The 17,680-nt window shown below is 37.2% G+C and overlaps 1 protein-coding gene across 2 annotated transcripts in view; it reads left to right on the top strand.

Moving 5' to 3' along the window:
* Positions 1–17,680, top strand: part of LOC124612563 (5-phosphohydroxy-L-lysine phospho-lyase-like) — a 294,771-nt gene that overhangs the window by 250,406 nt on the left and 26,685 nt on the right. Inside the window, exon 9 of one of the 2 annotated variants that reach the window (XM_047140842.1) lies at positions 2,134–2,233. In XM_047140842.1, the coding sequence (XP_046996798.1) occupies positions 2,134–2,233 (100 nt within the window). Of the gene's footprint in view, positions 1–2,133; positions 2,260–17,680 lie in introns of both variants that reach the window. The other variant, XM_047140852.1, reaches the window with a different exon arrangement.

Genomic DNA, 17,680 nt, shown 5'->3' with positions numbered 1-17,680 from the left:
GGCTGAAGCTGTGTCTGGAAAGTAGGAGATGAGATACTATCGAAAATAAAACGGTGAGAATGGTTTGTGGGCCATGCTTGGATGGCTCAGTTGGTGGAACACTTGCCCACAAAAGGCAAAGCTCGTGAGTTCAAGTCTCAGCCCACCACACAGCTTTAATCTGCCAAGAAGTTTTGTATCAGTGCACATTCCACTGCACAGTGAAAATTTCATTCTGGAAACATCCCCCAGGCTGTGGCTACACCATATCTCCACACCATCCCTTCCTCTGGGAGTGCTAGTCTTACAAGTTTCGCAGGAGAGCTTCTATGAAGTTTTTAAGGTAGGACATGAGGTACTATTGGAAATAAAGTTGTGAGACCAGGTTGTGAGTTCTGCTTGGATAGCTCAGTCAGTAGAGCACTTGCCCACAAAAGTCAAAGGCCCTGAGTTCAAGTCTTAGTCTGGCACACAGTTTTAATCTGCCAGGAAGTTTCATACTCTCTAAATATTGTTTGTCCCTTTTTCAAGTAACTGACTTAAATGATTCCATGTATATCCCAAAAAATATGGCCATACATTGTCAGCCGATTCCATTGTCTTCACCTTCTTCAGAGCCCGTTCACCTTCAAAAACTCACTGTTTTGAGTTTTCCTTAGTCTTTTGCATGTATTAGTGTATCTGTGTTTCATCCACATTATTTACTGATGTGGAAACAAGGCAGAATTTTGGTGTAAAAGTGGGGAAACAGTCTCAGTATCAAACTAAACTGGGAGCAAATTCAGCAGCCATCATGCTGAAAATTTTTCATACCCAATGTTTCGTGTAAAATTGAAAGTACTGTACCTATGCTATGCCTGTGACCTCAACTATTTTGTGCACTTTGATTCATCAGTCACTCAAAACCATACCATGGATTTTGTTAATCATTTTGGGGTACTTACTTCCACCAGACATCCCAAATACTGTTCACCTTTGTGGATGTACGGCTACATTTAAACTCATTTACACAACTGTAAACAGTTGTAAACCCAGGAGCAGATGTGTCATGAACTTCATCCAACATTGATCTGTTTTGGTTTTTAGCCTTTTAAACAGAAGTGTTCAATCATCTCTCAAAACTCACTTTTTTCCATGCTGTGAAATAAACACAAGCTCATTGCCTGATGCTTACTACCGGCAAACCACTTTGATACTACAAGTGTCATCTCTTGGATTTTCTAAGGACATACTGAATGACCCTCATAACAATTACTGACCTCACAGAAATTTATCTGCTCTTTTACAAAGATAGTAATACCACCATGTATGGAAAATTAACTGTTAAAGTTGATACCCAATATATAGCCCTCAATTGAAACTTTTTTTATTCCATTATTTCATAGCCATTGTTCAGTTTTGGTAATTATGTTAATGTTCAGTTTATATTGCTCTAGCACTTCATAATGTAATTTTCTTTCTAAAGTATTTAGCTCTTAAAATAAACAATAATAGGCTCCTAGGTACGATAGTTGTTTCTATTTTCTTTATTTATTTGAAAGTATTTGTACTCATGCATGAAGCATTTGATACAAGTAGCTGAATAGTGTAACTGAGAATGAGCAGCAGTTTTTGAAAGCAGTAGTTTGTTTATGTCTTTCATATTGTGTGAATTTTATTCAATCCCAAGTGTAAATGAAGTATATCTTTGAGACATGTATGGTTTTTTAACTTAATTTGTTTTTCCCTTTCCACTCTTTCCCCTTCTTCTCCTTTATACTCCTTCCTCCTGCTTCCTTCACAGCCTTCATCCTCCAACTGCCACTTCTTGCTATTTATCCTACCCCTCTTCATTGCTCTCCTATTCACCTGCTGCTTTTAACCTGACATGTACTCTCTCTTTTATTCTCACACCAGCTGTTCATTCTTTTCTCACCCTTCTCCCATCTCTTAACCCATCCTACTCAGCTTCTCATAATGCATACCCATTGCTGTTTTAGGATAACCCTCTAAGCATGGTAGTAACACAATTAGAATGTACTGCAGTGTGAAACTTACCAGTGCTGTGCAAAATTATTCACATGATGTCTCTAGGGTGGAATTGTTTTATGTCTAAGTCTGTATTCTTTTTGCACTACAAAGATATTGTTAACATCTCTGGTGTAATGGTAACAGGTGATGTGAGAGGAATAGGACTGATGATTGGTGTGGACATTGTGTGGTGCCAAACTACAAAGAAACCAGCTCCAGAAATAGCAGAAAAAATATCTTACAGGTAGCACATTTGGCTTCATTTACAGTGTAGGTAGTCATGTATTTATTTTATTATATTTTAATATTAGGCACAAATCATGAACTAATTCACCAAATTACTTTATTTTGTGGTAGCAAAAAAATGCACATATAAAAGTTAGGGAAATTGCAAGATGTTGGAACCAGTGGTGCCTTTTTCTGGCAGAAGGGTTGAAGGGAACTGCAGAGGGATGAAGGAAAAGGATTGGCAAGGTTTGCGAAATGGAGGAGTTTGGGATGTTGGAGACTACACCAGACAAAATTTGAAAACCTGAGAGCTTAAAGGTGGAAAACAGGTTAATAAACAATACACAGATTACTGACAAAACATTATGCAAGAGTTAATAACAGCGAAAAGCTTAGTGGTAGAGATGGGGGGGGGCAGGGAAAGATAGACAGGTCAGAAAATGGAAGATATAGGAAACCAAACAGGAGTGAATAGAGGAATACTTATTGAGAATAAATTCTGAGACCAAAGATATTAATGTAAATTAGGACCAGGTGGGTGGTGGGAACCAAGAACATATTGCAATTCCAGTTCTCACATGTGGAGTTATGAGAACTAGTGTCTGGGGGAAGAATTCACATGGCATGTGTGGTGAAACAGACACCTGGTCATGACTGTCAAGTTGTAGAACATCCCATGCAACAGGATATTGTTTGTTGCCAGTGTAAAGTCTCTGTCTATGTTCATTCATCTTGACTGATAACTTCGCAGTAGTCATACAAACATAAAAGGGTGAAATGTGTTTACATAACAGCTGGTACATGAAGTGTCATTCCACAGTGGACTCTCCCTTTGGTAATGTATGTTTTGCCATTTACAGGGCTGGTATAGGTGGTGGTAGGAAGGCGCATACGGCTAGTCTTACAGTGAGGATGGTCACAGGGGTAGGAGCCACGGAGTAGGGAAATGGTTGCAGAAGGAGCATTGTATTTGACCAGGATATTGCAGATATTGTGGAGGGGTGGAGACCACAAAAAGCTATTCCAGGTGTGGTGGGCAAAATGGACCTTATTTCAGGGCACAATTTTAGGAATTCATAGCCTTGTCAAAGTAACACATTAATACATTCAAGAGCAGGATAATTGTTTTTTGTTGAATCAGCACTACCAGAATTGGATGTGATGGCCTGGGAAACCTGCTTTTCAACCAGGTTGATGGTGTAATTACGTCCAGTGAAGGCTGAGGTGAGAATGGTGGTGTATTACTGTAAAGATTCTGCATCTGAACAAATACATTTGCCTCAAATACCAAGGCTATATGGGAGGGAACATTTGAGATGGAAAGGATGCAACTGTCAAAATGTCAGTACTGTTGTTTTTTTAAGAAGTTTACTGCAAACAGAGATGTTTAACTGCCCCTTCATAGGGATGAGGTCAACATCAAGGAAATTCCAAAAACTTTTAACAGGTCAGCCTCACTATGAGTTAATCTGGCAAAGATGTTGTCAATGTATCTAAACCAAACCAGGGCCTGAAGGCTTATGGATCCCAGTAAGGCTTCCTCCAAGTGACCCAAGAAAGATTGGCATAGGAAGGAGCCATCCTGGTTCCCATGACCATGCCAATGATCTGTTTGTATGTCTGCCCTTCACAGCTAAAATAATCATTGGTAAGTATACAATTGATTAAGGTGAGCAGGAAGGACATTGTAGGGTTACAATCAAGGGGGGTGCTGGTTGAGATAGTGTTCAGCAGCAGACAGACCATTTACATGGTCAGCAACCCCGAACCCAGAGTTCTTGGTGACTTTTCCAAACTCTCCCCAATTCCTAAACCTTAACAGTCCTTTTCCTTCCCCTTCAACCCTCTTGCCAGAAGAAGGAGCCACTGGATCCAAAGGCATACAAATCTCCTTAACCTCTATATGTGTGTTGTTCTGCTACCGCTTGGTGAGTAATTTTTTTATCTACCTAGTTACATTATATTTTCAGAATTTCATAATTTTCATTTCTATATTATTTGGTAATACAGACATATTCATATGATATGAATGTACCAAGACTGTGTGTGATCCATAGATTCTTACCTGTAGGAATTCCTTTTAGGACTTTTTGTGAGTCAGTAATAACATGAAAAATACTACATAACTGAGTTAAAATTAATTTTTGATAGTTACTGTGAAATTCAGATTAGCATTACATTATGAGATCTTCCTAGAATTTGGCTAACAGATTTAACCATAATATAGACTCAGCTATTTTATGATGAAGAATTCTATAGAATATACCTGCAGAGCATCTTACTACAATATATATCATAATCCATAAGAACAGCATGATCCAAATCCCTGTAATTTCCAGTTTGATTCAGTACTCATCTGTAGTTAGTTGATCTACTCATCTGGACTTCATCTTGTCTGTAGTAAAAGCTTCCATTCTGTTGCTGTGTATATTGTTCATCATCCATGTTACACTTCCATAAAAGGATACACTCTGTATTAATACTTTCAGAAAAGACTTCTTAACACTCAAATTCATATTTTATGTAATGTATTTCTTGTTTCTGAGGAAGCACACTTCCCATTTCCAGTCAACATTTTAAACCCTTTTTACCTCTGATGTTGTCCATTATTTTGATGCCCAAACACCAAAACACTACCACTTTCACAGTCTCATTTGCTAAAGTAGTTCACTAATCACCAACTGATGTAATGCTAATACACTCTTTTCAAGATGCAGCATTCCATTCAACTTTACAGATTGAATAATATGCTATATTGCCCCTTATAATTATTACATCTTTTAACACTACAGTTTGGTTTCTGTGCAAGTTTTAAATAACCACTTTCTCCCTGTATTTTATCCCTAATAACTTCCAAATTTCAAAGATTGTATTCCAACCAACATTTCTGAAAGTTTTTCTAAACTACTTGTGCTGTAAATGGTTTTTTTCCAACCCATTTTCTGGAAATCAAAGTAATTTACTCCTAGGTCACCTTCTACCAGTCATTCTGATCTTAACATATTGGAGCCTAACAGGTCAGCAATCCACTTAATACCCAGATCCTGAGGAAATTTGCTATAATTTACAATTTTTTAATAAATTTACTAATCCACTTACTCTTTATGCAATGTCAGCTTAACCTTCCATCCTTCCTCTTTATGAATACGTATACATTAAGCACAAATAAATTATACAGGTATTTGTAGGTATTACTCTAAATATACTGTTTTTCAGCATTTTTATTTTTCCCCAAAGTGGACAAAATTTTCATAAATCGTAGGGAATGGTAGGCTATTGATTTAAAATCACTTGTCATCAGGAAATATTAAATGCTTCATTTACAGGTAAGGTGTTTTATAGTGAAATGTTTTTTCTCATTTTTACAAATTAGAGAACTTCACTCGGGCATGAAATCTTTCAAAACAATTGGGAATACAAAGGCCTATGTTACATGGTCTACAGTAGTATCTGGTCTCTTTCCTCACTACCTTTCCTGCAGCTTTTCCTTGTTCCCAACAGACTTTGCATCTTCTAGCTGGGTTTGTTTTTTTTTTGTTGGTGGCAGTTTCTCAGAAATATGACATGCTGTGAGTCTGTTTGCACTTGCAACTTTCATGCTGAATGTGCGTCATTATTTAGTTCTCCTCCTCCTTATTCAACCAATTTCTTTGCTAATTTACAGATAAAATCTGCTAATGCACACTTTTTTGATATCTTCATATTGTGTATAATGTTGGCATTCGCAACTGCCCTCATAAAAATATGGAAGAAATTTTTTTTCACCATTTTACAGTCTTTTACTGGAAGGAACAGTAACTCATCAGCTGGTCTCCTCTAACAACACTTGTTTTAGGCAAGTTGTAGTCTAGTACAATGTCTGGCTTTACTACCTCAACATATCCCCACCTGAAATTTACACAGACATGAGGAGCAGTCATCTAATGCTGTGCTGACAACATGCGTACATTACGTTTGTCTTTCCATTTCAGGCAGAAAAGGTGTCCTTTGTGGCAAAATGTCATTTCTCCTTTCTTTAGTTTTTTATTTTTAGTTTTAGATCTCTAGGCAAATCTATCCTGTTCTTCATCACAGTTCCAACTCCCAATGTATTTCTTTCCCATAGTCCTTCAAGGACAGCAGGACTTGTATAAAATATGTTCATGTATACCACATGTACTTTTCCCAAGTAAGAGGAACATAGCCTCAGCAGCAGGGATTTGACAGAATTGTCAACATTTCCTTTTCCTCCAAGTATAAACTTCAGCATTGCACATGTAACCTGTTTGAGTATCACTTACAACATACAGTTTTATTCCATATTTCTCTGGTTTGTCTTTCATATAAACAAGGAATCCAGTTCTTTCTCAAAAAGGACATATTGCTTCACCCACAGTCAGATTTCTTTGTGAATAAAATGGTTTTTGCATCTATCTGTGAAAATGTCCCAAATAGGTCTTATTTTATGCAGAGGGTCATGGCCTGGCTCTGGTTGAGGTATCCATAGCGCATTATTGTTCACATGCAGCATCCTGTATATGGAAAAAAATCTGTCTCATGGCATTAGCTGAAAAGCAAATGATGAAGCAAGTGCAGGGTCTTCAGACCAATAATCCATAGTTTAGGTTTCTTTACAACACACATATGCAAAACAACTGTAAAAAATTTATATACTTCATGTATCCTCACTCTTCTCCATTTCTTCTATAAAGATTTTGTTTTGATTCTGTTCTGATGGCAAAGTTCAGAAATAGTATCAGTAGCATATATATTTGTCACTGGCTTTACTTTTAGAGACATGCTGTGGTCAAAAAATTGCAACAAACAGTCTAGTTCCATTGAAAATGTGTCGACAGGAACCTTAATTCCACTTGTTTCTTCAAACAGAGGTAATTCAGGGGGTACATCGAAATTACACCATTCATTATGAAGGGCAGGCTGTTGAACTGAATGACAAACCTAACAAATAGAAACTTGTCTATTAGCTTCTTCATACTCACTGCCATCCTTTCCATCAGCAGCACACGTGAGTCATCATCATCTTCTGAAAAATTGCCGATGTCGTCCAAAAGATCATCAAGTTCTGAGCCATTGTTCAAGACTTCTTCAATCTCTAAGTTTGACAAGCAATGTCTGTTAACCATATTCACTATTTATGTTTTCGCACATGGGAAGGACTCACACAACAGCACAACATGGCAGCCAACATAGAACAAAACAACCTTCAACAATATTCTGAGCATGCACGCAGTTCATGTGACACTGGTACCATTCACGAGAGACTGGTGTGTGCTAGCCATGACAAGCCAAACAATTAGTCTTGCCACTTACAAATGTAAAACATGCATTTAAATCACAAATAAATAAGTCAGAAGTGAAGAATGTATGACACACACCCATTAGATTTTATGGTTAAACATGGTGAACATATCTAGTACGTCTGTCAGCTCCAATGCGTTAAATAGATAATTCATGTTAGTATTTTACAACCATGGCTTGGTAGTATATTAATACCCTTCAGCAACTACCTTCTTTAGTATGGGAATTATTACATTTTTTGTTGAATTCTGCCTCACATATCATAATCATCCACATCAGGTGGAACAGTTTTATCATGTTTAGGTCTCCCAATCATGTTAACAATTCTGAAGGAATGTTGTCTTCCCACAGTATTGCATCATGTGTTGCACCTTCATCTTCTCTTTCCATAATACTGTCTTCTTTCTTTTATACAGCTCTTCCACCTGTTCCTTTTACCTCTAAACTTTATGTTCCTTGGCTGCTACTGGCTTACCATCTGTGTCCTTGTTCATACAGCTGCTTCTCTTTTCTCTAAATGTTTCTATAATTTTGCTGTAAACATCATCTGCCTTTCCTGTAGTTATGGACACCTTTGCATTTCTCCTCTAGACATTCTAGTTTTGCCACTTGCACTCCCTATCAGTCTCATTTTCAGGCATCTGTATTCCATTTTGCCTGTTTCAGTTACTTCCTTTTTTTACATTTTTACATTTTCATCAATCAAATATCATATTTCTTAGCTTCCTCAGAGAGGGATGTAAGAACTGGCCAGTAATTCTGCCACAATTTATTTGTTTTCTTGGACAAATTTGTCTTTGACACAAATGTAATGTTTCCTGTACTGTCCTTAGATTTTTGCTGTGATTTGTTTCTTTGCCTAGATTTTCCTCCATTAGTTTCACTAATTCATCTCTCAAAGCTACTTGTTCCTTCCCTGTTGTATTACTTTCTGTTGTTTCAGTCATTGCCTAATGCTGTCTTTGAAACTTGTGTTTCTCCATATGCCAGTACCATATCCTTAATTTCCTAATTTTTCACAATTTCTTCAGCTTTTGTCTGCACTTTATAATCACTAAATTAGATCAGAGTCTACATCTGCTGTTGGATGTGTTTTATGGTTTAAAACCTGATTCCTAAATGTCAAATTAAATATGTTTCAGCTGTGAATTCTCAACCTTATTTTATTTGTCAATCAGTTTGAGCATTTTACTATGCCATCTTCAGGCTGCTGAGCAACATATAGGAAGAATCTACCTCAGTTGTGTTCAAAACAGGGGCCAGCAATACTGGTATTAGTAGATATCTACTTGCTACAGTAATCACTTCAACCATCACCTGCCAACTGTTGAGGAGCCTGAAGATGGTGTAGTCAAACGTTGAAACTGGTTGCCAAATAAAATAAGGTTGAAAACTCATGGCTGAAAGGTATAACTCATGATTGACAGGTATTTAATTGGACATCTGCTATCAAACAGCTGAGTCTAGCAACCATTTCTAAAAAGATGGACACACAGTGATTCATAAATATCTCTTTTATAAACTCCCCTTTTAGATATGAATAAATCTTTTTATCAAAAATACCCATTTCCACCAAATGATCAATGTCCTCTTTTCTCAAGATACCAGTGACTCATTTACAAAAACAGAAAATAATTCTTTCCATCTTAAAAGTAACATCCATTAAAGGACCTGCAACTATGTTCTCACAATAGGTTCTTCTACTGTATTTCTTGGTACTTTCTCAAATGATAATACTTTTTAAAGGGTCCTTTAAAAATAATGCTTCATATTGACGAATTTCGACTACTTCTCAGATTTCTCCAAAAATATGACAGAATTTCCCACTTCCTTTTTTATGTTTGAGCTATAATCATGTGAGTGGAAGATCACATTGCCACCTCTTTGAAATTTGGTCTAATGTGCAATTTTATTATATTTTCATGATCTTTATTCAGCATTACTTTTTGAATTATTTTTCACTGTTTCGGGTTGTATTCCCACTGTTTCATATTGGATATGAGGTCATTTCTATATTGCCATTGGCTTTCCCACCATTGTCTTTCCTACTATTGTCTTTCTTTATATTTCAAGTAATTTAAAACTGGTACTGAGATGAGGTATGTTGTTCAAATTCAGCCAGTATTTTAAAAAAAAAAAAAAAAAAAAAAAAAAAAAAAAAAAAAAAAAAAAAAAAACTTCTCTTTCATTAAAGTACTTTATAATGAACCATTATATGATCTGTTTGCAACATTTAAATTATGCCCTGTACAAAATTCTATCATTGTACATTCCTTTTCCCAGTCAGTGATCTGCAATTTTTCCTACCTTCATTTTCCTAATATGGAATTCTAGTCCACCATTACAGTTAAGCTTTTATCCCTTTTTGTGTTCTGAATAATTTACTTTATTTCATTGCACATTTTTGCAATCTCTTCCTAAGCTGTGAAACTAGTAGGCATGGATACTTTTACTATTGTGCCGCTCACAGGTGCCTCATTGTTAAGGGTGAGGGGGTCCTGGCCCCACCAGAAATTTTGTGATATAATTTTATTCTGTATATTTTCTCAGTATTCCATCAAACAGTTTGAGTATGACAAGATTTTGGTGTAGTAATGGTGTCAGACCAGAGGTAATCAGGTTAAACATCAACCACTCCAAGCTACTCTTCTCTCACCCCTCCTCTCAGCATGTCCTTTCACAGTGGCAAACCTGTGTTCCTCACCCCACCCAGTGCCTCGGGCCACCATTAAGTGCATTGTGCCTGCTAATTTAGGAGCCAGGGGTGTGAAGGGAGTGAGAGCCACTTGATACTGGCCCTTACTCCCTCCACACCTCTGGCTCCTAAATCTGCAGGCACAATGACGTGACCGAGCTGCTTCCCTTCCTCCACATTGGGTGGGTTGGTGCATGAACCAGCTCATGCTCATCCATCTTTACCTATGCCCCAGTGAAGCCTGCTGTCACTGTTGTGTTCCTGTTCTCCTGCTCTTGCCCACCTGCCTTCAAGTTTAAGGTCCCCTGGCAGTTTGGGCCCGTAGCACCTACCTGTAGCCACTATCATGTGCTTACTGTATTCCTTCTCCCCCTCACCTCCTACTGCCACTCAACAACAAGAAATGTCACAATCAGCATATGAGACCAACTCCCAATAGTATTCCATATTCTGAAACTATATGGTTTGAACTCAAATGTTCTTACAGTGATCTTAAAATGAGTACAGTAGATTGTTTGCTAAAAATGCCCATCAGTTTATTAAGTATGGAAGAGAAGCTAGAAATCAAGTGATAAGACACACATCAACTAAAAGTTTTTGTGATGTTCCAACTCAATGGACAGAAGAACAGAACTTTCAGCTATACATGATTCTGCAAAAAGCCTTGGTTAACAATGACTGAAGAGAAACAAAAGTTATTTTGTTTCTGTGGTATGCTATTTGATGGTGAAGGACTATGGGCAACAGTTGGCTGTAAGGATCTAAATTATTTAAGTGAACAAATTTAGTAACATGAGTAAAGTGGATTACTTTAGAAAATGCTTGTAAATACAAAATGTTTGGCACCATTAACACTGCTGCTCAGATTGATTCAGCATATAAAATGACAATTCAGAAACATAATGAACTAGTTACAAAGAATAGACAAATATTAAACACAATAGTAGACTGTTTAAACTTTAGACTGTATTTATCAAGTTTACATTGAAGAACTGATTAAAGACATTAATGCTGCCATTTTCATTTCTGGGCAGGCAGATGGAACAACAGATATTATTTGAAAAAGTCGATTTGCCATTTTACTGCAGTATATTAAGGAAAAGAAACCCATTGAAATATTCCTTTCCTTTGAAAATATTAATAATAGGATAGCATGTGGGCTTGGTGAGGTTCTAAAAAGAAGTTTGAACCCTTTCAGTGTTCAAGTAAAACCCATTTCTCTCACGTGTGATGATGCCACAGTAATGAGTAGCAAACATGGGAGTGTACAGATTCTGAAGCAGAGTACTTTCCCATATGCCTAGCACATTCATTGTTATGTGCACCCTATGAATTTGGTTCTTCAGAATGCTTGTAGTAAAAACATAAAGTTTGTTGTGTTGTTCTTTGCAAATGTTGTTGAATTTACAATGTTTTTCTCTTCATCACCTAAGCAAAGTGATTTGTTACAGACACTCTGTAACAAGGAAATTCCTTCAGTTTCTTCAATTGGGTGGAACTTGCAGTCTCACATTGTAAATAGTGTTCAAGAAAACAAATTAAACTTATTTTAACAACAAAAATGCAAATAAATTAAATTATACTTATCATTAGGATAATTTGTTTTGAGGAATTTACTTCACAGTCCAGACTTTTTGTACCTTCTACATTTTTCTATGAGATTATAGAACAATGATAATTTCTATAAGACAGCTCAGCTTCAGAGTGCAAATGCCATTACTGTCTCCAATGCATTACATCATTTTGAGTCAGCTGTTTCAGAAATATGACAGAACAATGCAAAGTATCAAGTTTCTGAAGACGAATGTTTTGCTTCTTCAAGAAAACATTCCAAGTATCTGACAGCAGATGCCAAAGAAGTGTTTGACATTGTGTCCAACCAAGTGAAAGGAATATTCCAAAACTATTATATATTTAGTAGCTTTGAAATTATTGACCTAAAGAAGTTTGCTTCATGCTGCTTTAGCCAATATGTTTTTATTATGTTATAGTCCACTTCTCTGCTGTGATAATCTGAAAAATGAACTGTCAATGGATTTATCACAATCATACATTTAAAGTCATTGCATCATTTTGTGTCTCTACACTTTCCTTGTGGAACATTCCTTTGAAGAAATATTTGCTGAAATGCACAAAACTTTGGAAACTACACTAACTGCACCTGTTGCAACAGCAGAAGCAGAGTGCAGTTTCAACACATACGAACTTCCTCAAGAATAGTATGGGTCAAGAAAGGCTGAACTTCTTGATTGTTTGCTCCATTCACAAGGAAGCAATTGGTGACATTCCAAATTTCAACAACAGAGTGATTGACATGTTTGTCAGTCAGAAGAATAGAAATGCACAATTACTGTAAAAGTAACCTGTGGAACAAAAACCTAACTGGTTAATGTTTTAGTTATGTAACAGCACTCCTAGCCAAAGTTTTTCCCAGGAATTTTTCCCGTGGCCATAAGGCAAAAGCCAAGAGGGTCCCTATATTTGCTCTTCTTGCATTCCCAGTGGGGAAGAACTCACATACATCCTCCCACAGTGACACCATTTTTGTTTTTACTCTACAATAACGCCACAGAAACATGTCTAGAATAAGTGTGAACATCAAGAGAAGAGATAGTGAACTTTGATTCAAACCCAAACAGTTCCAAACCCCTAAAGTTAACCAATAAAATGTGTCACCACAACATAACCTCACATACATACAAAAGTACATGGAAAATCAGTGAGGTTGTTGGACATGATGAACTAAAGCATAACAGATGTGGAAAAAAAAGGGTTGAGTTCAGTACGGTATACACACACATCAAAAAAAGTTTTGCATCACCCCAGTTCCTAGAACTCCTGAAGAGGGACGTTGACTATGGATCTTGTATCACAGACACAGTCCCTTTCACTGTTCAGAGACGTCACTAAAACCATCCAAAGATGTCAACAACCATGCATGAGCAGCACCTATTAGACGGAGGGGGTCCGACAGCCAATTAGTTTGTCATTCCACCAGGAAGGAGGTAAACAGCTCGTGTTGTTTGTAGTTCAACCATGCCTAGATGGTCAATACCACGGTTTGATCGCATCTGCATTGTTACTTTGTGTCAGTAAGGGCTCTCAGCAAGGGAAGTATCCAGGCATCTCATCTCGGAGTGAACCAAAGTGATGTTGTTTGGACATCGATGAGATACAGAGAGACAGGAACTGTCGATGACATGCCTCGCTCAGCCGCCCAAGGGCTACTACTGCAGTGGATGACTGTTACCTACAGATTATGGCTCAGAGGAACCCTGACAGCAAAGCCACCATGTTGAATAATGCTTTTCGTGCAGCCACAGGACATAGTGTTACAACTCAAAATGTGTGCAATATGCTGCATGATGCGCAAGTTCACTCCCAACATCCATGGTGAGGTCCATCTTTGCAACCACGACACCATGCTGCACGGTACAGATGGGCCCAACAATATGCTGAATAGGCCGCTTGGGATTGACATCATGTTCTCTTCACCGATGAGTGTCACACATGCCTTCAACCAGACAATCGTCGGAGACATGTTTCTAGGCAACACTGTCAGGCTGAATGCCTTAGACACAGTCCAGCAAGTGCAGTAAAGTGGAGTCTCCCTGCTGTTTTGGGGTGGCATCATGTGGGGCCAAAGTACGCTGCTGGTGGACATAGAAGGCACCATAACAGTTGTATGATACATGAATGCCATCCTCCAATTGATAGTGCAGCCATATTGGCAGCATATTGGCAAGGCATTCATCTTCATGGACAACAATTCACACCCCCATTGTGAACATCTTGTGAATGACTTCCTTCAGGATAATGACATCACTCAACTAGAGCGGTCAGAATTTTCTCCAGACATGAACCCTATCGAACATGCCTGGGATAGATTGAAAACGGCTTTTTAAGGATGATGTGGCCTGACAACCACTCTGAGGGATCTATGCCAAATTGTCATTGAGGAGAGGGACAATCTAAACCAACAGTGCCTTGATGAACTTGTGGATAGTGTGCCATGACGAATACAGGCATGCATCAATGCAAGAGGACATGCTACTGGGTGTTAGAGGTGTCGGTGCTTACAGCAATCTGGATGACCACCTCTGAAGGTCTCGCTGTATGGTAGTACAACATGCAATGTGTGGTTTTCATGAGCAATAAAAAGGGCAGAAATGATGTTTATGTTGATCTCTATTCCAATTTTCTGTACAGGTTCCAGAACTCTCAGAACCAAGGTGTTGCAAAACTTTTTTTGATGTGTGTACTTTGTTGTTATATTATTAGCTACGGTTTTTCATGAGTTATATTTCTAGCTTTATAATTACTATATTTACTTTTTTTGAGTCCACCATAAAGTTTATTGACTTTTTATCTGGGTCCTACCAATGAAAGTGAGCAGCAGCTGTCACTAGTGCTAAGCATGGCGTTGTGTCTACTTTGACTATGATAATCCATTCACAATACTGTTTATATTAATTCACCCACATTCCTTTTTTCTTTTAATTTATAGAACAACTATTGCATATCCGTGTTTGGCTTTGTGTTGACAACTTTGTACTCACCTAAGCAGAAATTTTCATCTGCATTCATACTCTGTAACCACTGTGAGGTACAGGACAAGCAGTGGTTATCATTTTACAACAGCTAAGGTTTCTTTCCATTTCATTCACATACAAATAACATGAAGACAGACTACTTAAATACCACTGTGCGCACTTTAATTAGTATATCTTGTCTTCGCGGTTGCTACAGGAGTGACATGTAGAAGGCTATAGGATATTCCTAGACTCCTCACTTGGTACTGGTTCTTGAAACTGTGTGAGCAGGCAGTGATGGAATTGTTGAAGTGTATCCTCAAGTGTTTCCCAATTCTGGTTTTTCAGAATTTCTGTGACACTCTCCCGTGAATGACACCAACCTGTGACCACTTATGCCCCCTTCATTGTATAACAAGGGTGTTAGTCCAGTTTGGTATCAGTCTCACACACTTGATTAATATTCTAAAATGAGTTCCACAATTGTTTGTAAGGAATTTTCTTTATGAACTGACTGCATTTTTCCAGTATACCAATGAACTGAAGCCTGCCACCCAGTTTGTGACTAAGCCTTTAGTCTTAAGACTGGTTTGATGCAGCTCTCCATGCCAGTCTATCATGTGAAAGTCTCTTCATCTTTGCATAACTACTGCAACCTACATCCACTTGAACTTGCTTGATTTAGTCGATCCTTGGTTTCTCTCTACAATCCTGTACACCATACACAGATGTACATCTATTCCTTTATGTTGTAAGATGTGCCCAATAAACACACCCCTACTTCTATTCAAGTTGTGCCATAAAGCTTTTTTCTCCTCAGTTCTATACATACCCCTACACACACCTACTTCTGTTCAAGCTGTGCCATAAAGCTTTTTAATCCTCAGTTCTATACAGTACCTATTCATCAGTTCCATGATCTACTCTGCTAATCCCCAGCATTCAGCTTCTATTCTTTTCATGTCTTCACTGTTTATTGTCCATGTTTAACTTTCATGTAAGGCTACAAGCGAAACAAATATTTTCAGAAAATTCTTCATAACACTTAGATTTACATTTGCTAGTAATATATATCTTACGTTAGGAAAGTTGTCTTGTTATTTTCCATTTACATTTTATATCTCTTTACAGTGGTTTCCAGTTTACATTCTATGCCTCTTTACTTTGGCCACTGCCAGTTAAATTTGTGTCCAAATAGCAAGGCTCATTTAAAACTTTTAGTATCTCACTTCTTGATCTAATTTCCTAATTCAACAACATTCCATTACAACAGTTCTGATTTTGTTATTGTTATACTTGTAGCCTCTTTTCAAGACACTATCCATTCTTTTCAGATGATCTAAGTTTTTTCCCTTTCTGAAAGAAATACAGTATCATCAACAAAACAATTTAAGTTTTGTATTTCTTCTCCTTAAACTGTTATTCATTTTTAAAATCCCTATGTGGCTTCCTTTACTGCCTGGTCTAAGAAAAGACTGAAGAACATGGAGGATAGCTACAACCCTGCTTCTCTCTCTTCTAAGTCACTGCCTCCATTTCACACCATTCTCTTAGAATTGCAGTCTAGTATCTGTATAAGTTTGGTATACTCTTTTACTTCCTGATAATCTCAAAGAGTTTACCTTTATTCAACCAATATTCTGAGGTGAGTCATACAGTAAGAATTGATTCATGTATTCTTGCATTTTTGATTAACCCAAGCTAATCTTCCTCCATGTGCTTCTATCAGTCATTCCATCTTATTGTAGATAATGAGTGTTAGTATTTTGGAATCATGATTTGTTAAACTCATAATAATAATAATAATAGCTTTATTCAACATCGAATGGTACACTGCACATGTACAAAGAAACAGTAATGATTAAAGTTATTTGTACAATACACAAGACACATTCTACTGCATACGTCATTAATTTACAACAAAATTACAATAAGATGTTTACTGATTTCTATTCACATAATTTCACAAAGCATTTGTTGTTCTTCATATAAGTATGGTCTCTTCTAATGAGTAGAAAGGGTGTTTTACTAAAAATTTCTTAAGTTGATGTTTCAGTTTAATTGTAGGAAGAGCCATGACTGCACTAGGTAGTGCATTAGCTAATTTTATACAAAAATACTGAGGCCCCCTTTCGTAAAGTGCTGTTCTGTGGCTGCCAATGTAAAATCTTTCTTTATTTCTAGTATTGTACTGGTGGAAATCTGAATAAGTGTTTGGGTGCAGTCTTTTCACAAGCAATATGGCTTTTAGAATGTATGTGTTTATAACAGTTAACACCTCTGTTTTTAGAAACAAGTTGCGACAAGATTCCCTATATTTTGCTCCACAGGTTATTCTCACACCCCTTTTTTGAAGAATGAGTAGCTTATCTAGATTAGCTTTGGTTGTTGCCCCCCAAATTTCAATACCGTAGTTCAAGTGAGAGGAGAAAAGAGCATGGTATGCAGTCTTTAGGACTACACTGTCTCTACAGAACTTGCTAATAGTACTGATTGCAAATACAGTTTTTGACAACTTAGTTGCTAGGGAGTCAATATGTGTGTCCCATTTTAGGTTGCTTTGGATTGTTATGCCAAGGAATTTTACACTAGATTCTTTCTTTACCAATCCATTGCCCATGTATAATTTAATTTCATTATTCAAACTACTTTTGTTAAACTCCATCAAACATGTTTTATTGGTGCTTACATTTAAGTGGCTTTCATTAAAAACTGAACAATCTCTTTTGTCACATTATTGCACTCTGCCTCTAGTTCATTACATTCCTTTTTACATACAATGGATGTGTCATCGGCATACAGAACAATTTTGGAATTTATAGTACAGTATTTAATATCATTTACATAGATCAAGAACAGAAGGGAGCCCAATACCGAGCCCTGGGGCACATCATATTTTATGCACGTGATCTCTGATATGTAGACACCACTTTCTGTT

Source organism: Schistocerca americana, chromosome 1 (assembly GCF_021461395.2).
Source record: "Schistocerca americana isolate TAMUIC-IGC-003095 chromosome 1, iqSchAmer2.1, whole genome shotgun sequence".
Taxonomy (NCBI): Eukaryota; Metazoa; Arthropoda; class Insecta; order Orthoptera; family Acrididae; genus Schistocerca; species Schistocerca americana.
This window is presented reverse-complemented; position numbering and strand designations above follow the sequence as displayed.